At 34.1% G+C, this 25,852-nt stretch overlaps 1 protein-coding gene across 11 annotated transcripts in view; it reads right to left on the minus strand.

Annotated features, from left to right (window-relative positions):
* The window catches only part of CEP170 (centrosomal protein 170), a 131,801-nt gene that overhangs the window by 10,992 nt on the left and 94,957 nt on the right, over window positions 1-25,852 (minus strand). For 7 of the 11 annotated variants that reach the window (XM_063082759.1, XM_063082765.1, XM_063082762.1 and 4 more), the window contains 4 exons: window positions 19,695-19,929; window positions 6,442-6,619; window positions 4,095-4,265; window positions 183-271 (listed from right to left, as the gene is read on the minus strand). In XM_063082759.1, the coding sequence (XP_062938829.1) occupies window positions 183-271; window positions 4,095-4,265; window positions 6,442-6,619; window positions 19,695-19,929 (673 nt within the window). The remainder of the gene's footprint in view (window positions 1-182; window positions 272-4,094; window positions 4,266-6,441; window positions 6,620-19,694; window positions 19,930-25,852) is intronic. The other 4 variants (XM_063082764.1, XM_063082758.1, XM_063082763.1 and 1 more) reach the window with 2 other exon arrangements.

A 25,852-nucleotide genomic window follows, 5' to 3' on the forward strand; every position in this document is an offset into this window, starting at 1 on the left:
CCTCTATGCTGTTTAGCTTTAATTATTACTTTTATCTAAAAAGTAAGGACCATGGTAGTGGCAGCAGTAAGATTCAGCTCCACTGACTTTACTAGTTCCTAACAGATGTGGTAGCAAGCTTGAAAAGTGAAACAGATGACTGTTAATAACATAGGTAAGGAGGCTGGAGTAACAAAAAGTACCTGATCTTTCCGGCTGTTTTATCTATAGATTGTCTTATCTTCTTAGAGAACTGAAAGACAGATGATAGCAGCAGATTATCTCCCATGACCTGAAACATCCAAAAAAAAAAGTCAATATTAAGATATTACCACTCTATTATATAAGTACCCAGAACACTACTCACAACACACTATACTTAGGGACATTTAGTATTTATGCTAATTTTAATTAAAAAAACAATGAAGAATGTAATAGGAATAATTTGCAATTAAATTGAAAAAGAGAAAGAAACACTACTAATGACAATTCCTTTGTTAAATAATTTGTCAAGTTTCTATATTATTTTGGTCATAACACATTCAAAAACCAATCCATTTTATCCTACCTTCAATTATTATGATGATTCATAATTCCAATTCAAACAATCACAAAAAGGATGACATAAATAACAGGACTAAATTTATTATTTATTCTTCCACGAGGGTACTTCAAAAAGAAGTGGAAAAATAGAAATAAAATATAATACAAATCTTTCCACAACTTTTTGAAGAACTCTTGTATGAATGCAGAGATCAAGAAGGGTACAATCCTTGCTCTCTAGGAGAGTCCAGTGGGAAAGATAAATATTTTAAAATTTACTGAAAATAATAAGTTTTTGTGATGGGGAGCAGTACCAGGCCAGCTGATATTCATGGGCAAAACCAAGGGTCAGCAAACCTTTGTAAAGAGCCAGATGGTGAAAATTTTAGGCCTTGAAGTCCATAAGGTCTCTGCCACAACTCCTCAACTCTCCCACTGGGGAGTGAAAGCAGCCATAGATAATATGCAAATGAATGGGCATGGCTGTGTTGTAATAAAACTTTATTTACAAAACAGGTGGCAGGCTGGATTTGGCCTGTGGGCTGTAGTTTGCAGAGCCCTGTGCTAAATCATGAAAGGCAAAGCTAATGTAGTATGCTAGAAAAAGGGCTGCACTGAAATCTAGATGTAGGTTCCAAAATCAGTTCCATATAATGTCAGAACTGTATTAGACTCTGAAAAAAACTAGATAATAAGATATGGCCTTGGATGCTAAGAAGCTTTGAGGACAAGTGGGGGAGATAATAGTAATATACAGGAAATACTATTAAATATTTATAAGAAAGGATGTAAATAAGTGCTAAATTTTGTGATTCAGTGCTGTAGGAATTCTAACGAAAGGTAGTCCAGTGAGGGGTGGCATAAATAAGGAAGTGATTGTGGAAAATCTGGAACTTGAGAATGGCAAGGGTTTGAATTAATGGAGGATAAAGGTTATTAGGGATGTGAAAAGCAACATAAGGGCAAGGAAAGGATAAATGGGCATAATGGTATTTCATGGGTCTTGCAGAAACAAGCCAACTAAGGGTGGAAAACATACAAATTAGGAATGAGCGAGAAAGGGCAGGATAGTCTAAGGAAAGATAATAGAGAATAAGAATATCTCTTTCTTCTAACCCAACCAAGTGTAGTTCATTGTCATGATGTATTAAATACATTTCTGATCTCAACCTTGACATAACTATCAATTTAGATGTGTCCATCCTCTTTAAAAATACAAACTTCTTTTACCTGGTTTTATTACATTTACAGGAATTTCTTCCTAGACCTCAGGACAGAATGATTATAGGTAAGTTTAGAGAATGGTCTCTTTTCCGATACAAAGAACAAATCAACTATCAGGCCAGGACACAGAAAGAATGTTGTAAAACTATTTAGTTATAGTGCAATCGCAACTTTGGAGCTAGTTACGTGCTTTTCCATCAGGTGGGTCTTTTTCTACTCAGTACTATTACAAACATACTTATTCTTACATGCTAACTTTCAGATCCTGTTCCTTAAATCCAAGGATCCACAAATATAGATGTATGATCAATCCCTTATCAACTGTGCCTTTTTATACGCTTCCTCTATCGTCCCCCTGAGCCTGTACCACCTTTGCGTGTTGTTCCTCAATTTACTCTTTCCTCGGTGCTATTTGAAATAACCATCCCTTGGTGAAGAAACTCCCTTACATCCATGAATTTTTCCCCAAACGCCTTCACTATTCTCCATTAACATAAACCGTTTCAATAAGCCTATCTTTCCTTGATTTCTCACCGCTACATTCATTTTTTAAAGACAGTTTAACAATTTTTATCTACATTGGTATGCAGGTACACAGGATTAATCGTAATTTTTGGTTCATAACATATTCACATTCTTGGTTCATAACATACATCACTGGTCCAACATATACCACTTTTTCTTTCTTTCTCTTTAACAATAATGAATCTGCCATCCAAAACAACAGCTAGGACCTATCAACAATCAATGTGGCAGAGTATCTATTATTCAAAAAATATTCACTCCTTCCATGTCTACCACCACTGGAGGAGGATACTTCACTATCCTCTGCCTTTGGCCTTAGTCATGTGGCTTGCTTTGGCCAATGGAATATTGGTAGACATGACACAAGACAGGATTTTAAATGTGCTTGCAAGGTGGGGCTTGCTCTCTTGTGTTTCTGATATTACCACAACAAGAACAAGCCCTAGCTAGCTCTCTGGTCCAACCAATATGACACATGGAGCAAACCTGGATCCTATCGGCAACTTCTAATTGTCCAGCTGAGCACAGCTGAGGAGTACCACTTAGTGATAAATAAATGCTTAATGCTCTCTACCACTGAGATTTTTGTGGTTGGTTGTTATGCAGAAAAAGCTCACTGATATATCTATCTCTATTCATATGGTTTTCTCCACTCCACCTTCTGCCTCCCCCACCCAGGTAAACAATATCCTGAATTCCATTCAACATTCCCTTGCTTTCCTTTTTATATCATTTGTTAGATCTATTTCTGTCCTAAATATATATTTTGATTTTTAAAAAAATTTATGAGAAAGAATCACATTACTTATAATCTTTTGGGACTTACTTTTTTCATTTAATGTTATATTGCTAAAATTCATCCATATTGTTGCATATTGCTGTAGTTTGTTTTGATTACTCTAGAATTGTTCAATTTGTGAATATACGAGTTTACATATTCACTTTTCTGGTGACAAACATTTAGCTTCCAAGTTTTTGTTATTGTCAACAATTCTACTATAAATATTCTTTTGCACACTGTCAACGGGAAAGGGTTTCTCTTATGCACATACAAGCAGAAAAACTGCTACATCATGTAGTATCTTTCTGTTTAACTTTAGGAGATAATGTCAAACTGTTTTCCAGAGTGACTGCACCGATTTAACTTCCACCAGCAACCCATAAGAAAGCGTATGTATCCACATCTTCTCCAACACATAAGATTTAATACTTTTTAATTTGTTGCCAATTGAACGGTTATATTATAATCTGCCGTAGTCTTGAAATGCATTTCTCTGAACCCTCATAAAGTTGAACATCTCTTCACAGCTCATATGCCCTATGTATTTTCTCTTTAATGAAATGCTGTTCATGTCTTTTGCAGATTTTTCCTTCAAGTTGTTTTCATCTTTTTTATTGATTGGCAGGGGTTCTTTATATATTCTGTTCTAATCCTTTGTAGGCTGTATGTTTTGCAAAAATGTGTAACTTTTTTCACATTCCTGAAAGTATTTTTTGATAAACAAAAGTCCTTAATTTTAATATATGCAATTTTATCAATCTTTTAAAGTGAAAACTTTTGGGGGGTTTTAAGAAATCATTTCCTACAACAATGTTAAAAGACATTTAATTTTTTATTAAAAGTTTTAGTTTTGCTTTTGCCATTTAAGAACACAATTAATTTGGAGTTAGTTATTTGTATATAGTGTGATGTCGGGATGAAATTTCGTTCTGTCGATAAGGATAACCACTTTTTTCCCAGCCCCACTTACTGAAAAGTTCCTCCTTTTCCCACTAAGGGACATGCCTCCTCTGCCATAGGTTCAAGCTCATGGTTTACTTACTTCATCCCTGCTCCAGGTTCTCCGCCTCGTAATCGTTAAGTGATCAGGAGGTTCTGTTGGTTGAGGTCTTGGATCACCAGACCGACCACTGTTCCCTTCTGGTGTTTTAGAATGAACTAATGGAGGGATCTTTCGGAAGTTGAGACTTTCATCAAAAACACGATCAACCAACTAACAGGACAAAAACAAACCCTTATGAGAACAGAGTAATCTGGAAAAGTACAGATACTGGCATAATTTTTATGATTAGACAGATGTTATTCCATTCTCAAGTAATAATAGAAGCATGACATCTTCAATAAACCAATTATTCTTTCTCTTTATAAGCACTTCAAAGGTATTTCCTTTATAAAACAGATGTTCGTCTACATAGATTTTATTTTCAAAATCCAAAACATGTAACTATATTAAATTCGATTCTTCCATGGATAAGATTTTCTCCAAATGGAAAACAGTAAATTGAAAAAACTGAGTCATTATAGATGGACAATGAGTTCATTTTACTCACACTGCCTTGCCAGTATAAATAATGTTTCTTTTTCTTTTAGTTTCCTATCTTGTTTTTTCCTTTTTTTCGTCCCCAAATCCCGGTGCCAAATTTCTTCACAAGATACATAAATTGCAAAGTCCAATTAAGTTTACAAAAGGAAAAATTTTTTTAAATCCACAAAATAAGTATTTTGGTCTTTGTCAAATAAACTTTTAACAATGCTACAGAAATTACATTTTCCAGTAAAAATGATATACTGCCATCTACAGTACAAATTATGAACACAGAATACTAAGTAACTCAGGTTTACTGAAGAGAAGATAAACTCTAGTACAATATTCTAAAATAAAACAAAAAGGAAATGGAAGTCGATTCAATGAAATGTTTGAGTAATTTTACTGGGTCTGAGTGAATGTATTATAATGTTAGGTAAAATTTAGTTAGAAAACTGAGAAAATAATATCTTCATCATTTTAAATGTACCAGAATTGTGTATGTCTTGCCACCAAGAAGATACTTTTATTTTTCACCAATAAGGATTATTTTATATACAGTTACATTTGATCAATGTGGCAACAAAACTCTACACAGATTGATGAAATATCATTTATTAAATGAGACAACACGTGAAGAAAAAAACAAACAAAAAAGTGACCATTAAAGAACTAAAGAATGAATGTGACAAAAAGCAACTGAAGAAAATATTATCAGTACAGTTAACCAGAATTAAATTTGTCAAAAAGGCTAGCCATTTTTGGCTACTATTTAGAACATTATTTTATTAAGTTACTATTAATTTAAAAAGTGGAATCATCAATATCAGGGGCTGGCAAACCTATCCTATAAAGGGACAGATAATAAATATTTTAGGCTTTGCAGCCATACAGTCTCTGCCTCAACTACTTGGGTCCTGCCACTGTAGTACACAAAAAGCCAGAGATGATAGTTACACAAATGAGTGTGGCCGTGTTCTAATAAAAGTTTATTACGGACAATGAAATTTGAATTTCATACACTTTTCATGTCAGAAATTATTATTCTTCTTTTGATTTTTTTTCAACCATTTAAAAATGTAAAAACCATTCCTAGCTTTTAGGTCATATAACAACAGGAAGTGAGGCCATCGTTTGCCAACCCCTGATCACAGAAATTCATTCTTTTAAATGCCAATCCTTTGCTTACATTTCTGCTCCAGATCAAAATAGCCAACATAGCCAGAGAGTACCATTAATTTTATATTACATGTGAAAGGCACTGTCTTGACAATATTATATAAATGGTGACCGTGAAAGTATACTGTAGGATGCCCTGGTTTTGGATAGGTAATTCTGAATATTTGTTTTTTTGTGTGTATTTATACATGCATATATGTATTTCAATTTTCAAAATATCCTGTGTGTTTATGTGTGTATTCATAAACAGATTTAAAGTAGTGAAAACTGTAGAACTTTTCTCTGCTGTCAGAGATATCTCCTAATTAACTAGCAATAAAAATACCTTTTCAATTGGAATATTTTCATAATCAAACTTTATAGAACCTATACAATAATTTATCAAATTTTGGTTGCTTTTTGGATACCATTCATATTCACATTTCAAGTGAAAGTGAAGCTATGGACCAGGAATTAGCAGGCAAAGTACTTATTCTAAATGGTTTTCCAGCTTCATGTTAATAGTAGACCAAATGTTAGCCTTTACTAGTTCTTTTTTTTTCAACTAGTTTTGTTACAAAAACATAAAAGAAATTTGTTAGAGCAAAGATGGAAAATGTAGAGCTTCATGCAAACAGGGAGGGTGGATATAACTAAAATAAACTAAGGAAAAGCTAAAAGCAAAAGAAATAAAGAAAAGAAGAACCTTATGCATTTCTCCATGAAGATCTCCTACCTCTTCTCTAGTGTCTATGGCAGAGCCAGGGGTGGTGGCAGCAGTGCTTACTGTGGTACTAGGGGCAGTGCCTGATGAAGTCACTGAATCTATCTCTCCTGCTACATCGTTGATCTCCCGAGCAATAAGAGCAAGATCTTGGCTGATCCTGGTAATAATTTTAGAAAATAAGTTTAATCCCTTTTATATAACAGCTCTAGAAACAATCATTTATGACACAATCAGTTACGTAAGTTGTGTTTCTAATTAAAAACTTATATCCAAAACTTTTGACTTCTTTGACGATGCTATTAACTGTTTTGAGACCCAAAGTCTTAAATTTTAATTCCAAAAATTAATATTAATGAAATGAAATTCCAAATAATCTACAAGATATCACCTTGAAAAATATATTTAAACACCCATGAACACAGAGATATATCTTTAAAAATAGACTGTTAATGCTAATGCCTAGCATTAATATATCACACGGGTTCTTAAACCTAGAGGTGATGGACAAAATTCAAAGAGTCTCTGAACTTGGATTAGAAAAAACAATTATAATGTTATTTTCACTAACCTCTAACTGATGCTTAGCATTTCTTTCAATTATAAATATAGGTAATAAACCACAGCGGTATTAGCAATTATAGTGATTTTTGTCACCAACAGAAATCACATTATAGTTGTTACTGGTATCTCAAAACATCATTACGGTCATCCCTACTTCAAAATTACTGCAGTCATTAAACCCACAACAATAACGTTTTATTTAATGTTAATAAAGAACCATATATTAATTTAAAATATTTTGATAACTGTATTTCAATATAATTGGATTTCTTTGTAACTCTAAGTACTTTACATTTATACACTTGGAAACATTCTGAGAAGGGTTCCATAAACTTAGCAAGACAGCCAAGAAGTTAAGATCTATGACACAGCACTTTACACTACGTATAACACTTTCTTGTATATATTATGTCATTTGAGGCTCACAAAGTTCTTGCAAGGTAGGACTATCTGATTTTATTAAGGAGGACACATTCTAAGAGAAGCTGAGTGGCTTGCTCATGACAACACAAGCTAGAAGTCGCTAAGGCAGGACCAGATCCCAGGGTTAGTGCTCATTTCCATGAAGCCATTAAAGCCATTTGTGTTTTCAGCCACATGAACCGAAGAACTAAAATAACTGTTACTAGTGATAATCAAAGGAGAAAATAGACATTTTTCTTTTACCTTTTTTTTAAAAGGGAGAGACTTCCAAAAATACATTAATATTCCTGTGTTTCTCAAAAAATATTTCAACTCAATGAGACATGAAAGATTTCCAAGTTATGCATTTGCTGCACATAAACTCAATTTGGCTACCTTTACAGGGAAGGCTTTGGAATGATAGGATGTTCTTAAAATTATATGTGAAAGCTTCTACAACTTCAAAATCCAAAGTAAGTATAAAGTAATATTTTTATGTGAGTTTGAAAGACTTTCAAAGAATGTAGTAATTGCATAAAAATTTAATAGATTTAAAAAGAGATGCTAAGTTGACACTCATGGATGAACAGGAGCAATTTATGGTCAATTAACCTATAAACTTTATAAAAAATGATAGATGGTTAATTTCTCTTTTGTTTACAAATACAGAAAGGTATGAAGAACACCAACAAATATTTACTAATCCTTTATTATGTGCCAGGCACTGTGCTAGGTCCTAAGGGCTACAACAGTGAAAAAGCAGACACTATTATAATGAGTACATTATAAAGAATCGTTACATTCATCAACTCATTTAATTCTCACAACCACCCTGTAAGAGAGGTATTAATCGCCTTATTTTACAAATGAGGAAAATGAGGTTTAAAAGAAGTCATATGACATTTTTTGGCCAATGTCACAAATAGTGTCATAACTAGATCTTTTCATTATGTCATGCTACTTCTCACATTATCATTCTGTATATTATTTTTTAAAACTTGTTAACTGTTGATGTGATTCTTTTGAGAATGGGTTTAAAGTGTTCCCTTACACAATACAGTCAATTCTAGCAATTTCCTAAATGAATGAACTAGGATTAGAAACAGAATAACCAAGTTAATGAGACATAAAATAGATAAGCATCAATTCATCCAAGTCTATTTTTTCTTCAGAGTGTTTTATGCAGAAATTTGTACAATGAAGCTTCTGATATCTGTAGAAAACAGTATAAATTAATTTTAAAAAACACGGGCCACAGAAATCTCCATGTTATGTACTAAAAATCATATTAAAATGAGCAACTCCAAGCATACACAACATATATTCTTCAGTCAGTGCTATGGTTTGAATATGTCCCCCCAAAAGCATGTGTTGGAAACTTAATTTCCAATGCAACAGTGTTAGGAGGTAAGATCTAAAGGGATATGTTTAGATCCTGAGGGCTCTATCCTCATAAATGGATTAATGCCAGCTATAAAAGGGCTTGACTGATGTGGTGAGTTGAATTTCTTGCTTTCTTGCATGCACTCTCTCACCATGTGATGCCTTCTGCCATGTTATGATGCAGCAAAAAGGCCCTCACCAGATATGGCCCCTGATCTTGGACTCCCAGCTTCCAGAACTGCGAGAAATAAATTTCTGTTCATTAGGAATTACATAGTCTCAGGTATTCTGTTATAGCAGTACAAAATGGACTAAGACAGAAAATTGGTACCACGAAGAGGGGCTGCTGCTTTAAAAAAAAAAAATACCCCAAAATATGGAAGTTGCTTTGGTACTAGTTAATGGGTAGAGGCTGGAAGAATTTGGAGAAGCAGGCTAGAAAAAACCTAGATTGCTATGAATAGAGCATTAAGATCAATTCTGATGAGGACTCAGAAGAAGACAAGAAATGTTGGGAAAGTGTAGAACTTCTTAGAAATTACTTAAGTGGTCATGATCAGAATGTTGCTATAAGTATGAGCAATAAAAGCTATTGTGATGAGTTCTCAGATGAAACTGAGCAACAAGGTATTGGAAACTACAGTAAAGGCCATCCTTGTTATAAAGTAGCAAAGAACTCAGCCAACTTGTGTTCATACCCTAGGGCTTTATAGAAGTCATAGTTTAACAGCAATGAAACAGAATAAGTGACAGAAGAAATATCTAAGCATTAAAGCATCCAAGATGATGCAAAGCTTCTTTTGATCACTTAAAATAAAATGAAAGAAGAGAGAAATATTTAAATACAGAATTTATGATCAAAAAGAAAGCCCAATGGAAAGATTTGGAAAATTCTCAGCCTATCCAAAGAATATAAAAGCCTGTTCAGGAGAGAATACTAAAGGTATTGCCAAGCAACAATTTGCTAAAGAGATTAATATGGATAAAAGAAACCGAGGTTCTATTTATCAAGACTTTGGGAAATGACCCCAAAGGCATTTCAGAAATCTTTGAGGCAAGCTAGGACCTGAGGGCAAAGTTTACAGACAGGAGTCTGAAGGATCTCAGCCTTTGATGCCCAGGGACACAGAGACTCTGCTCCCCATATTTTGGTGCAGCATTCCCTGGTTGCCCCAGCCCTAGCTCAAATGGGCCCTGGTGTAGCTCATGCCACAGTTATGGAGAGCATAAGCAATGGGCCTTGGCAGTGTCTACATGGTGCTGACTCTGCAGAAGTGAAGAGTGCATGAAATACGGGCCCATGGTGGTCTCCACTTAGGTTTCAAAGGATGTATTAGACAGGCTGCGGGCCCAGACAAAACCTACTGTAGGGTTGGAGCTGCCCCACAGAGTCCCCAATAGAGCAATGTACAGCAGAGCTATAGGAGTGAGGCCACTGCAGAGAGTCCTCACTAGGGCAATGCCCAATGGCGCAGTCCCTGAGGCCCCAGAACTGTAGGAACACCAGCATGAAACTCCAGCCATGGAAATATGCAAACACAAGATTCCAACCCATGAGAGTTGCTGGGTGGACTGAGCCCAGCAAAGCCATAGAGAGGGCTACTTTGGGCCTTGGAGGCCAAACCCATGCCCCAGTGTGCCCAGGATGCATGATACAGAGTCAAAGGAGACATTCTGGCATCTTAAGATTTAATATTGTTTTCCCTCAGGTTTTGGACTCACTTGCAACCAGTTACTCCTTTCTTTTTACCTGCTTCTCCATTTTGGAATGGGCATGTCTATCCAATACCCATCCCACAATTGTATTTTGGAAGTAGATAACTTTTTTAATTTCACAGGCTCTCAGCTAAAGGGAAACTTGCCGCAAGATGAACTATGCCTTGAGTCTCACTCATATCTGATCTAGATGAGACTCTGTACTTTTGGACTTTTGAGCTGACAATTGAGTTAAGACTTTGGGGCTAGTGGGATGTAATAAACATATTCAGCATGTGAGAAGGTTATGAACTTTGGAGTCCAGGGGCAGAATGCTATGATTTGAATGTGTCCCCCAAAAAGCATGTGCTAGAAACTTAATCCCCATTGTAAGAGTGTTGGGAGGTGGCATCTAACAGGAGGTGTTAAAGTAATGAGGGCTCCACCCTTATGAATAGATTAATACCAACTATAAAAAGGTTTGAGGTGGCAAGTTTGACCTCTTGCTCTCTGGCACACTCTCTCTAGCCATGTGATGCCTCCCACCAGTTATGATGCAGCAATATAACATGATCCTGTACTTCTCAGCCTTTGGAACCATGAGCGAAATAAACTTCTATTGTTTATAAATTACACAGTCTGTGTTATTCTGTTATGAAGCACAAAATGGACTAAGACAGGCAGTAAGCACCCAAAATGCATTCTTTTCATTTGAATGTAAGTTGCGTATATGCCAGCTGTTTTAAGATAGGCAATTCCTATCTTAAAGCTGACTCAACAATACTCATATAGATCATTAATTTAAACACGCATTGCTTAAAAATCTCATCATCTACTAAAACAAGTTAAAAAGCTTCTTTCTGCACAGCAAAGAAAACAGTCAACAGAGCAAAAAGACAGCCTACAGAATGGGAGAAAATATTTGCAAACTATACATCAGACAAGGGATTAATATCCAGAATATACAAGGAACTCAAACAAATTAACATTAAAAAGTAAATAACCTGATTAAAGAATGGGCAAAGGAACTGAACAGACATTTCTCAAAAGAGCATATGTAAATGGCCAACGGGTACATGGAAAAATGCTCAACATTAGTAATCATGAGGGAAATGCAAATCAAAACCACACTGAGGGAGAGAAAGAGGGAGAGATGGAGGAAGGGCAGGAAGAACAATCACCATAATGCATTGAACATTTAGAAGGAGAGCACAGAGCTGTGATCACTACAGGTGGGAAAGGAAGAGGGGGAGGGGGACTAGCAAAAAATTGGTTAATGGACACAAGAAGTAATTATATTTGGTAATGATGAGCATGCTAATTATCCTGATTTGATCATCACACATTGTACATAGGTATTCATATTCAACTCTGTACCCCACAAATATGTGTAATCAATTATTTTTCAATTTAAAAAATTCTAAAAGGCAAATTAAATTATCAGGAAAAAACCCCAAAGTTATGGACATCTTCCAAATAGAAATAGGAGATTTATGATTCAATAGAGCATGAATCTATTCATATGGTTGCTAAATGTAAGGTTTCAAATTAATATCATGTTTCTAGATTACACTTATTGGGATATTTTATAATCATGAACTTCTTTATATCTCTTGTATCTGTGCCTGTTCTTTAAACTCTAAGCCTACAACCCATTTCTATTCTCATTCTCTAGTCCTTTAAAATCTGCTACAGGCAGAAATTTTTAAATAACATAAACATTTTATTCAGGGTTTTGCAATCTATCTGCTTTCTTTGCAATACCAATAAAAATTGAAGCTTGTCAATTTGAAAACCTATTAGATTATTTTCACATTTAACTCCATTTTCCTTATTAGATGGATGAAACAACAATCTCAAAGAAATGAAACATAAATTAAGAGTTAAGTTCTGTACCAATCTGCTTCTGTTTCTTATAACAGAGTACCTGAAACTAAGTAATTTATAAAGAAATCTTATCTATTTATAAAGAAATTTATAAAGAAAATTTATCTTAGAGATTTGGAGGCTGGGAAGTCCACAGTCCAGGTGACCTATCTAGTGAGGGACTTGTTCTTGATGGTGGTGATTTTCCACAGGAACACACGGTGTCGGTGTCACATGGCAAGAGAAATGAGCTGAGCAAGAGAGAGCTGACCTTCTCACCTGCCCTCCTTATAAAGCCATGAAAACCACACCCATTATTCCGTAAATGGATCAATCCATTCACAAGGGCACAGTCCTCACAATCGAATCACCTCTTAAAGGCCCCACCTTTCAAAAGCACAATCAGATTTCCTACTCTCTTTGCACTGTTACAACGGGGGTCAAGCTTCTATGAGTTTAGGGGGATATTTAATCCATAGCAAGTTCTAAAGCATTAGTGCCAGTCTTCATATCTTCCTGGGTGACAGAGCCAATGATTTAATTTCAAAAATTTTGCAGAAATAAGTATGCATTATTTTTTTAAAAGGTGAGATAACATGAAGGATGTACTTTTAAGTCATGAAGTTTATGATTTTCTATGTAAACTATCTCAGTAATAGCACTCTTCTTATTTAAATCAATTAAAAATATTTTCTTTTTCATTGAAGGATTGTATACTAGAAAAAATATATTAACTGTAGACTTTAGGTATATCGAAAGTTTATAGGAAATATTGAAAATTAAAGTCCTAGTGAAATGCATGCTCAATTAAACATGCACTTTTGCAAGTGTAATCTAATAACAGTAATAGAAACAAATTATCAGACTTTATTGATTTGAACTGCCAACATAAACACTCTTTTAGGTAATTAACTATAAAAAAACCTCCTTTTTTTTTTAATAACATATTAAGTTTCAAAAGTTCTTATATGTAAACTGGCATTCCACAGGATACATATACAAAACATTAGAATAAAGTTTTCTTTGACATTACTGGAAAAAAGCAATTGATAGGGTATTAATGAAGTATACTAGCTTTAGAATCCTAACACTGAAGCTGATGACAGCAAATCAAACCTCCAGTTACCTTAACATTGGATAAGAAATAATAACTAACTTTAATGATTTGACTTTTTAAAGAAATAATTTAGTCTAGCTTTTAAATGATAAGAGTGTTAAAATATAAAATTAGTTCAAGGAGAGACATTTAAGAGTCTTCCAGAAAAGCTTATGATTTCCATACTATCTAGAAGAGCTGTGCAAGAAAAAAAAAGTTGTATAAGAGGAAAAAATCAGACATCTGCTGAAGGATACTCAGGAAAACCAGAAAAAGAAAATATAAGGACAAAAGACTATGATCAGCATAAATGTCAACTTGAATAAACACTGCACCATATAACAAGATACATTTGGGTTACTGAAATGAGCCTCATTCCTAGGTCTCAAAGCTTAAAAAGAAGAGAGGATGGAAAGAACAAAACCTTGTTTTTTCCCCTAATGGTCTTTATAACTGTTCTCTAAGGAACTTAAAAGACATGTAATAGATGATTTAAAGAAAATATTTCAAACAATCAAATCTGATAACACCAATGTGTTTAAAAGACTATACGACAATGTGTATTCTCTTTTTGACTAATCTACAAGTTTTCACCCTTTTTCGTTTCCCAGGCACCAAGTTCTATCAATTTTTCCTGCACTGTGTTCTCTAATCTATTCTGCAAGCAAATGCTTATCATCTTTTTCCATGTTCTCAACTTCTCATGAATATATCTGTGCAACAGACTCCTAGCTTATTTTGACCATTTTTTTCCTCCTAAAAGTTATCTGAAATATGCAATCAAATATTCCCTAAGGAACAATTCCATGTCAGTCATCTATAAAACTTAAATCAATCCTTTTTTTCCCTCATTATTTTTCTGGGATTTAAAAATCTTCCTCATCAGCCCTCAATCTCAGTTACCCACTTTTACTTCCTCTTCCTCCCTAATATACACCACCACTTTTGTCAGTCTAGACCTTACTATTCCTGAAATACATACAACTCATTTCGGTCTGTGCCTCTGCTTACATGAAATACCTCATTAGAATGTCCTTCATTTCCTCTTCTACCTTCCAAATTCTATCTACATATCCTTCCAAGCTTGGCTCAAACTCCTCCTCCGTGAAGTTCTGTGTACTCTGGTCTTCACTGATCTTCTCTGAATTTTATTAGCACTTAAAACCTATATGCACAGTTTAGCACAATATTATATGATATTTAGGCATTTTGCTGTTTTTATAGATAAGCTTTTAAAATTAAATTCTTACTGAGATAATTATAGATTCACATGCAGTTATAAGAAATAATAGAGATCTTGCTGCCCTTTACCTAGTTTCTCCCAGTGGTATGGATTAGCTCTTAATCCTTGCATCAATTATAAACTCCTTTAGATCATGGGCTACGTGTTTTATGTTTTTTGTCTCCCCAATACTGACGAACATGGTAGGTGACTAATAAAAATTATCTGACTTATAATAGGATGTACCAGGGGAATGTGTAATCTGATAAACAGTAGGGACCACGTTCAAGACACATAAGAAGAAAGCAGATGAATTTCACAGTCCCTCTTCCTCTCAATTCTCTTTTTTGGCAGCTGGCTGGGTACGGGTATCCAAATCCTTGACCTTGGTGTTACAACACCACACTCTAACCAGCCAGCCCCTCTTTCTCTCAATTCTTAGCAATGATGTAAAAGCCAGTAAGCCAAAAAATAAAGAGTGATAGTTCCTTTTAAGAGTGAAGGAGCCTGTATGAGCCCCCCCAAATTTCAAAGAAGCTATGAAGAAAAGATCGATTAGCATGTGGATAAAAACAAGTTTTGTTTCATTAAATATTTGCTTTAGCTTGCATTTTTGCTTCCAAGTGATTAGCTTTCTCTCTCCCTCTCTCAAATAGAATAACAAGTCTAGTGGTTTAGGTTTTACAAGGCAAGGGAAGACAAAAGATTAATTTAAAATTTTCATTACTTATAATAATTTAGGAAAAACGCACTTTTAAGAGACCATGTAATAGCACATGGGAGTGGGGGTGGAGATGGGGACTCAAGTTAGAAAGTACCCATATGCTGGCAGCAACCAGAACTAAAAACAGGACATGTAAGTTCTTTTCCTTTGTGGCCATCTGTATGTGAGAAAAAAGTTCTACAAGTTTCTCAACCAGTGAAGATCAATTATTAACACCCTGTCTGGAGGCAATCCAGGTGGAATTAACCCCAGAGCACAAATGCTTAGCAGGTCTAATAGGCACTTGGGAATAAAATACATTATTCTGCATTACAAATAAAATACAGTATTCTTATTACTACACTGCATACAATAAAACACAGTATTCTTATTAGTACTAAAAAAGAAGTACCCAAATGTGGCTTTAATGTCATAAAGCTGCAATTTTTAAAAAATTGCTTAGATTGTTTAAGTACTCATAACTACATGTTCCCCTAAAGCCTTTTTCTGATTTTGGCCCATCAATTTGAGATTATTTTTCTCAGCTGTTAAAAGCTACCAACCATGTTTATACTACTACTCAACCGGATCTCTTCGTTCTTCTTTATTAGAAAGGACATCGTCTTAATAATACCTTTGGCTTGTTGTGAAGCTATACCCCCATCTTCAGTTCTTCTTGTTATGCCTTTCATAGAGAAGATGTGTTATCACTGTGATCAGCTCATGCTGCTCCTAATACATTGACTTAAGTGTTCCTAGAAATGTAATTCAGTACTGTAGTGGATTGTATTACGTACCCCCAAAACTCCCTGAAGCTTGAATTGTATGTCCTAAGTGTTATGTATTAGAAACAGCCCCCACTGTGACTGTTAAGAGGGTGGGAAATCCTGTTCTGGTAATTGCAAGGTGGGGCCTTGAAGAGGTGATTAGATTTTGAGGTCCATGCCTAGTGAATGGATTAATAATAGTGGTCATGGGTGTAGTTCTGAGGGCTTTAAAAGGAGAGCACAGGAGGAGCTATCTCTCTTTCTCTGCTCTGCCATTTTCTGCCACGTGAGACCCCTGCATTGCTGTAAAGTCACCACTAAAGAAAACCCTCACCAGATGGGTTCCCTGGACTTTGGATTTCCCAGCTTCTGAAACTTTAAGCAATAAATTTCATTTTCTTATAAATTACCCAGTTCCAGGTATTCTGTTATAAGTTAACAGAAATGGACTAATACATACACAATGGATTACTACTCAGCTATAAAAAAAAATGATATCCTATCATTTGCAGCAAGATGGATGGAACTGGAAACCATCATGAAGTTTAGTCGGGCACAAAAAGACAAACACCACATGATATCACTCATATGAGGAATCTAAAAAAAAAAAAGTGGTTCTCATATGTCATAGAAGTAGAGTAGAATGGTTACCAGAGGTGGGAGGACAGGGAGAGGAAGAGGAAAACTGATGGACTACTGGGTAAAAAACTATGCTATCTACCCTAAGTGAATCACTGAGTAAACTTCATTCATTTTTTAAATCTCTATTATAGCATTCTGACATATCAGTCATACACACCTTTGCTTCCGTCCTTTGACTCTAAACTCTCTGAGGACATCCATGTCTAAGTCATCTTCACAGTCCCCTCAGGCTAAACACTATGTTATGACTATAGGAGCTGCTTAAATATTCTTCGTTGAATTGGTGGGGACTATATATATATATATATATATATATATATATATATATATATAAAGAACTCATGCATATTTAAATTTGATCCAAAACAGGACTGCAGAAGAACAGACAGGAACAGGATGCCACCTTTGTAAATAATACTTTCGGCCAACATGAGGATAAAATATTACATTGGCTTTATGCTTTAATTCTCTCAGGTAAAATACCTATAATGAACTGGCTAATGCTTGAAATAAAATTCTGTTAACTAGAACTCTCCTAAAAAATGCAATTTAATGGTAATGGCAGGTGTAATAATGAATCTAAAATACCGAAATATCTTTGAGTGCCTTCTGATTCAAATGGGTATTATATAATCTTCCAGTATAATTTTTAGGTTAAATGTATTTTATTTGGTCATCTGTACAGGTGGTATTGTAGCTCTTTTTAGCCCAATATTCACAAAACTACTATAATCTAACAAATTCTTACTGGAAGGTAATCTGTATGTATGTTATAATAGAGAAACTGAGGCAGGAGTTACTAAAGCACATGTATCAGGGGTACTTGGAAGAAAAGTTTCCTCATAAAATTGAAAGACTGAATATATTTTACTTTGCTTATACATTTCATATTCGGGATGGACCCCGTTTTTGTGTTTTAAATTTAGATGCATGTAAATAATTACTGTGTACAGATTAACAAAGTGCTGGTTAAGTGAAATAGCCCTAAATTATAACCAAAAACAATATGCCAAAGCATAAAACATTTTTATAATAAATTAAAATTCACTATTATGCTTTCCAAATAAAAGTTTACCTTATTACTCAATAAATGTTGCTTTCAGCATGTGAGTTTTCTTTAAGTGACGGTAGTAGCCCATTTAAAGAAAATTATTTCTCACATTCTACTCAGTTTGTGATTCACAGACATGTGAAAATAGATTTTCTCACATTAAGCAAAAATCACTATGATGCCATGGGACCATTAAATATCAGTGTTAACATTCTTTCCTTCTATACTTTACTTAGCACAGTGCTACTAACAGACTAGAGGGAAAAAGCATGAAAAGTAGAGGTTAAATAGCCTGGCCTTAGAGTTCTGTTACAGATAATAAAACACACATGGACAGTAACAGTAATACAATGCACATAACAAAATGGAATGGGGTGAAAATGTAACGCACAGCCTCTATTTCCTCACCCCTTTGCATCAGAACTCTTTTCTATTTGGGCATGGGGGGAAGGTGGTTGGTTCAGAAGAAAAAGGTTTTTTAGTCCTTCTAGTTTGGTAGAGAGAGCTTGATAAGGGAAGTCTACCGAGAGGGGCAGACACATGTTCTAGTTCCCCAGGCACCACCTGACCTTGTGCAGCTGGACACCTCCTCCATGGGAAGAGGAAAAGTGAGATGAGAGCCAGACCTGTTGCTGCCAGCTGTGCCAGAAGAACAAAAATGTGTCAAGATTCTTTCACTACAAGCATTTTGTGGGCCCATAATGATCCATGAACCCCAAAGCACATGTATGCCCTTCCTCTAACTAGAAATACTGGCTTAAAATGCTTCAATAATCAGTCTTATAAAAAGCTATTTGTACGACAAAATAAAAATGTTTTAAGCAGCATAATGAGATTAGAGGGGTATGTTCTCAAGAATAAAAGCAATTACAAGTGAATAGTCATTAAAAATAACACTAACCATTATATTAAACTAAAGAGTCAGAAAAAACACAATTCACAGAAGTCAAAGAAAAAAGATAACACCATTAAATTATGGTAAAAGTTTGTTGTTTTTTAAAGCATCTATGAACTATTACTATACAAAAGTTCTTCAGTAATGTTGTCAAGCATACAAGCTGAAGATTAGGGTCTTGAAGTAAAGGCAAAAATAATTTTAACATGCATACCAATGAAAATGTTTAGGTAATATAGCATATACTGCAGTAAAATTAAGTATCTTACAAACTTTAAATAAAAACACTTATATTCTAACTACTATAGTATCTATTTGAGTATAACCCCTCTTCAGTGTCTAACTCCAATAAGTTAGTAATTAAAAATTTATCTGAAGCATGAATTTTACTTTTTGTATATAATCTAAAGATTATAATAAACTGATTAAAATTCAAACAAATTATATTTTAATTTATTTACTAGAGTCAAACTAACTGTACTTAATGAACTCACAGAAGTATGAGAGACAATCTGCCTATTTTAATTCTCCCCAGAGAACATTAGCAACAGACCTCTAACAAGTATACCACTACCTCTTCAGAAGTTAAAAGGAAAGTAATCAGTAAACTGCCTGCACAATTCTTAATTATAGAGAGCTAATAATGACTACCTTTCAAAAGTTATACTTACTCATCAACGTCTCTACTGAAATTTTTTTTAAAGGGGGGGAAATCAAAATAAAACCAAAACAAATTAATTCTACAATATGTTAGTAGCATTGGCATAAAAAAAAAAAAGGAAAAAACCTGGATGGATGGAGAGTAATACCACCAACAAAACTGAGTTCATTGTTACCTGTGGATTTCATTTCTTGGATTAGTACAAATTAAGTGAAAACTAAATTTTGTTACCGAGTTGAAATGTTGACAGAAATTTTCAACTCTGAAAGGTAACTCCTTAAAACCAACCTGGCTATCTCTTCTCGATGAGCAGTCCAATCTCGGATGTAGTCTTCCTGTTCTTTAATCCGGTGCTTGAACGAAGAACTAGTAGGCATGGCTGATCCGGCACTCTGCAAGCGAGTGGTTTTCAGGGCTGGAGAAGTACGTAGACGGGTATGTTTAGGGGAATTACGGTTTGATCCAAATTCATCTTCTGAGGTGGAAGCATAATCAGTAGGAAAGCGCCTCCATCTTGAATTTACTAAATTAGTTTAATTATTAAAAAAAGAATTATTATGTTATCATTTAAAGGAGATAAAAATCATGACTTCAAAAACACCATGAGAGAACACACACAGCACAATTTTCAATAACTGACATACACATACCTCACAAAAACCATAAATCTACTACTCCTTAAAGATAGAAACATTACACTTCAGTGAATTAAACAATGAATAATTAAAAACAATCAAAGACCACGTTTTCTGTAGTGTAGTGAATAAACAGTCAGATGAAAAATTTCACTGATGATAAATAACTAAGCAAGCTCTATTCATAAATGTTTAACTTGGGTTCTTTTCAATTGCAAATATTTCTCATTGTAGTGAAGATATGGATTTTTAAGAAGATGACAGCAACACCATCAACAATAACAAAAATAAAAACAAGGGAAAAGATTTCCTCATGCCACATGGACTTTCAACACAGAGATGGTAAAAACCCTCTTTTCCCAACATACAAATGTGCATAATTCCTGGTATGGAAATTATGCCTTTATGGCAGAAAAAAAAAACATTACCTCTGTCATTCAACATCCTGTTATGCTATGGTTGGAAAAAATCTTTTTACATGGTAAAAAACACAACAAAGCATCTTCATTACAACTCTGCTGCTTTGACACTGAAAGCATATGTTGAAAATAGACAATGGCATAAAATCTACAAAGAGCAGAACTCTACAAGCTATTCTCACAACCATTGACATTTAAGGCACAGGAGATACTGTGAGTACAGAAGTCACATTAAAGAAAGTGATAATCACTTTCTTATTTAATGTTAATAAAGACACTTAAAAATGGTATTGCTGACACATTTGAAAAATCAGAAGACAAATTAATGCAGACACTTCACTACTACTGTTAATATGAGAATCAAACATACACATAATTTATGAACCATAAACAGAAGTTAGAAAAAGGCAGATAATGGCTAATTCATGGCACACTTCTCAAGGGCAGGAACCAAGTCTGTTTAATACACTATTGTATACCTAGCACTTAGCTGAGTGCTTGGCTAGCAAATGTTTAATACGTATTTTTGAATAAATGAATAAATTCCTGGATACAGACCATTTGCTTTTCTCAAACCTAGTAAAAAGCATGAGATGTTTTTGGTGTTTTAAGTAACCAAACCTTAGCACTTCTATAAGTTCCAATTGCCATTAATACTGGAAGAATTCTGTCTGAACTAATCCTAAACTGTGCAGACTGGCGAAGTCCAGAATAATTCCCACATCCTTCTCCACTACAACTGTACACCCTTCCTGTCTTTTCCTCCAAAAGCTACATTTTTGCCTGGGGCTTAATAAGGCTGTTGGTTTTAGATAAAACTGACATACACTGCCACCAGAGATGGCTTAAGAGACAGAGAAATCTATAATCAGGAATATGCCATAAATCAGAGCCTACCCATTTGTCCTGATTCACACTCCTATTTGAAGCTCCTGGGGTTTGGAACTAGATTCATGGGTATGAGAGAATGAACATATGCAGAAATCTCCTGGCTCTCTGTAAAAGCATTTGCAAATATATATATATTTATATAATAAAATTAAATTAAATGGTAATTAAAGATATCTTAAGGGATGCTTAAATATAATTTCTAATTTTAACACTGTAAAATCATTAACGTAGACAGTACTCTTTATAATGGTGGAAATTTACTCATTTCTAGACATATGAAAACTCCTATGAACTGAAGTGACCCTGAGACTTGAAAACAATTTTTTAAAACGTTTAAGAACAAGAGCAAAGAAGTTTTAGAAAAAAATTGGAAATTTGGCAAACAAAATCAGAAATAGAGCAAACTAATTTCTACTTTTCAATAAAAGCACTTTATTAAATGCTAAATGCGTGTTTATTTTTGATATCATATAATACTGTTTAAAAATAAGAAAAAAATCATTTTTTAGACCAAATTTCCTGATTTTTGATTTGGAAACTATGGTCACCATACTATAACTGAAAGTTATTTTGAGAGAAAATAAAGACAATAACAAACAGTTTTAATAAATTGCATAAGTATAATGAAACTAAAGCAGTTAATTTAGAGGTAATTTAGAAAGAATGGGATCAATGATTGACATATTTCATGAGTGGCAGAGTACATGAAAGCAGAATGAGAAAGTGAGTACCAAGTGCTATTAATGTATATTAAATGTCAAGTGACAATATATAAGTAGAGCCACTTTAGAATTAATTTTTAATAGTCTGAGTCTCTGGATCAGAAAACAATTACACTTTGAGGAAAAAACTAAAAGAAAAACTTCCTTTTCACAAACTTTCCACCTATTTTCATAGATCTATCTAGAAGTTGGTAAGAACACTAAAGCTTCTAATAATATCTTTAAAAAGCAACCAAAAGAATAAAGTATATTTTAAAATTGAAAGATAACATCTTTAGGGTTGTTTTCTTAAAACTGAGGGCAAAACAAGAGGATAAAATAAGAATGGTAGAGTAGAAAAATAAAAATATGATTAATAAATCTTCAAGGAATTAAGGGTTATCTTTACCAATGGAAAAGCTCAAATTATGTCTGGACCCCTCTTAGCTTGTGTAACAGCAGAGAGGAGAGTTGAGACTGAGTAAAATAGTGACGACTGGTGGAAAAGGGAGAGGGAAAGAGAGTTTAATGCCAGGACTTCTGTTATTTCTCAAAAAACTTCCTTCAAAAGTTTTTGCTTTCTTAAACTTTGCCTCCAAACCAAAGCAGCTATCCATTTTATCTGATGGAAATTCCTTACAATCTGCTAATTAATGCAGGGGAAACTTCAAGATAGAATGTTTTAACTTTCTCCCAAACCTACTTATTTCTACCTATTTCATAGAATTTTAGTAACAGAATGACCTCAGACATCAGACAGTTTAAATTCTTCAATTTATATAGAAGAAACAGGCCCAGACAGGTCTTGCTTTCCTTATAAAATAAGACAGGTCTACTGACCCCCAGAGTTCAAAACTCATTCCTTGCTATCCCAAGTATTTTACAATTAAGTGTTAAAAAAGTTTCTATTATTTTTCAATCCCAGTAAGACTAGTTTTTTTAAAAAGACTTCCCCAATTTCTCATGGAATGATAGTTTTTCTGATTTCTCCCTGTGCTGAAGAAAATTTTCACTTCTCTTGAATTTTATTCTGATTAGGTAACAATTTATAAAAATAAATTTTTTATGATTAGGCTTATTTGGTAGATTGGTATTACTAAGGCATTTAATGATATATCATTAAGTTGAAAATGTATATTGAAGGTGTTTGAAATGCCAATCTCTAAGAAGCTTATTGGTTGCTGAAGTGCCAGATGGCATATACATTAAAATGAAAGAAAGTTCCAAGATAGGCTTAATTAATCTAACTCACCTGAAACTTATTTTATTACATTAATTACAAACTTTATTTTAGTTATAAAATGTGCGACACTCCCTCTTGTGGAAGTACTAAACTACTATATCCACTATATAAACATACTATCATCCATGATGTCTGGAGAATTAAGAAGGAACAAAAAGAGTTATCAGTATCAAATATCTGTGAATGCTCTGATTTCTCAGAAAACACACATTGCATCTTCATACTATATCAGAATATTTCAGTGGGAAACTAAACTGCAAACATGTTTTACATGTATATTTATAAGCATTTGGGGAAAAAATCCATAACAATGCTCTGTTTTGGCCTTTGATCTGGAGAAAGAATTAACTCAAGCTATCCATGCTCAGTGTTTAATTTCTTCTGTCTATAAATCCTGATAATTAAAATAAAAAAGGAAAAGCAAACAGCCTAAAAAAAATTCTAAGGATATTAACGTAAGAATTTCATTTTCTAAAATGTGCACGTATAATGAAAACCAATTGCTTTATTTTGATAATTCAGTGTCCTCAATTTTAAATATATCTTAAAATAAATCTGGATATTTCAATTACAGCTTGATAATGAAGAATCACTGAAGGAATTTACAGGGGAAAAAAAATTATTAGTTAAACTCCCAGATGCAAATAATATCAGTGAAGCATAAAAGAATGCTTACCCTTAATGTTGCTAAATGAAAGACTGCCAATCTTCTATTTTTATCATATACATTTCTTTAAAAACCTTTTAAAGACATGGTCTAAAATATGGAATTTGAAACATTACAGAATTATTTTTACGTATGCTAATTTGGACAATATCACAGGTGCTATGTTCAGATATTTCTAAGACCAAGTTTACACTATGCATAGTAATACTGACCAGTATGATTTCACATTCTTTTAAATCATATTTCCAAAGCTAAGATTTTTATTTTCTTTTTGCATTCAAGTTATCTTAAATAGAAATATCCTATCAAAGACAGCTCAATTACCAAAATCAAACAGGTATGCTTTTTGGTTTTTTCACTACCTATTCCATGAAACCGTTTTAGTATGTTCCTATTGACTGAAAGATCCTGACAACTGTCCTTTAAGACATAATACTATAAAATGGCATCTTGAGAGAATCTGAATATATAATCTTGGATCACAATGTGGCTTTAGGCCCATAAAGGTGGAATAGAGAACACGAAGAACCGGGTAAAACATCAGAAATGAAAAGATTTCAGTGAACAATACCAAAACCTTTATATTGAATATAGACCTTCTGTATAGTCTTAATAATAATCCAATTGATTCTATGAGGGTAATTCAAAAAGTTTGTGGAAAAACAGAATTAAAAGATAATATAAACTTTTCCATGAACTTTTTGAAGTACCCTCATGGCTGTCTTCTGGAAGCTTGTGTATAAGCAGGCACTCAGACTATATCTTAGAGCTAGAACAAATATGGTAGAAAAGCAACAGGCTGGGAACTAAAAGCCTTGTATTCTCGTCCTGCACCTACCATAGCCACGTGACCAGGGCAGGTTACTTCATCTCTTGGCTTCAATTGTCTAAAGTGAATAACACTTCTAGCTCTTAAAATTCCATGACTCTAATTATTTAACATATTGCTACTACATATAAAGAAGGCCAAAATTATGTACTCAGTTTGCCCCAGGGAATTTCAATAAGCAGTTCAAGGTTCTTTTTGACATAGAAAAATTAATGTTTATCAATTTCTGTATTCAAATAAGTAGAAAATGAAATATATCTTCAGAGATATATATGTATATAATACAGCCTCTTATAGTAATTTCTTAGACTTGCTGAAGTAATCATATCTGGCTTGCATCTCAAATAAGCCCTCATGCTAGACACTGAGAAACAAAACCAGATCACTTGTGTTAAGAGTTAGTCAACCAGTCCAGAAGGGAGAGCTGTTCCATGCTGCTTGGTAACATACAACTTATATTACAGCTTGTATTAAGACAGAAGAATAGGTAAATATCTAATACACTTAAATGGAGATGAGGTGATAAAACAAGCAGTGTGGCAGAAGAAACTTTATCAGGGTATGCACCATAGAATGCAGCACAAAGGAAGTGTGAACTGAAGAGGCAGAGCCATAAGGAACAACAAAACAACACTGGGTAAACATAAACCAAAAGATAGCAGTTAGTTTTAAAATACTTGGCAATACATTCATGACCAACCAACCAAAGCTCTACACAAGGACTAGGGTAATAAGGAAAATGCCATCTCTTCTTTTTGAAACCACGATTATAAGTTATCTAGCTTCAGCCTACATTCATTCCTACCATGAACTATGACTCTCATTACCAAACCCAGTGACCAGCAAGAGATGGAAAGGTGAACGGAATAAAGTGGCAGCACAGAGAGGAGCAACAAAAAGTGAAAAGAATAACATATACAAAGTACCATTAGTTTTAGGTCTTATAGGATATACTGTGCAAGACGTAAACCAACCAAAAATAAAAAGATAAAATTTCATACTAACTTCTCCTCCACTCTTAACTCAAGACTTAGGACTCAGATAATTGTTGACTGACAGTA

This window comes from Cynocephalus volans, chromosome 18 (genome assembly GCF_027409185.1).
Source record: "Cynocephalus volans isolate mCynVol1 chromosome 18, mCynVol1.pri, whole genome shotgun sequence".
NCBI classification, from domain to species: domain Eukaryota; kingdom Metazoa; phylum Chordata; class Mammalia; order Dermoptera; family Cynocephalidae; genus Cynocephalus; species Cynocephalus volans.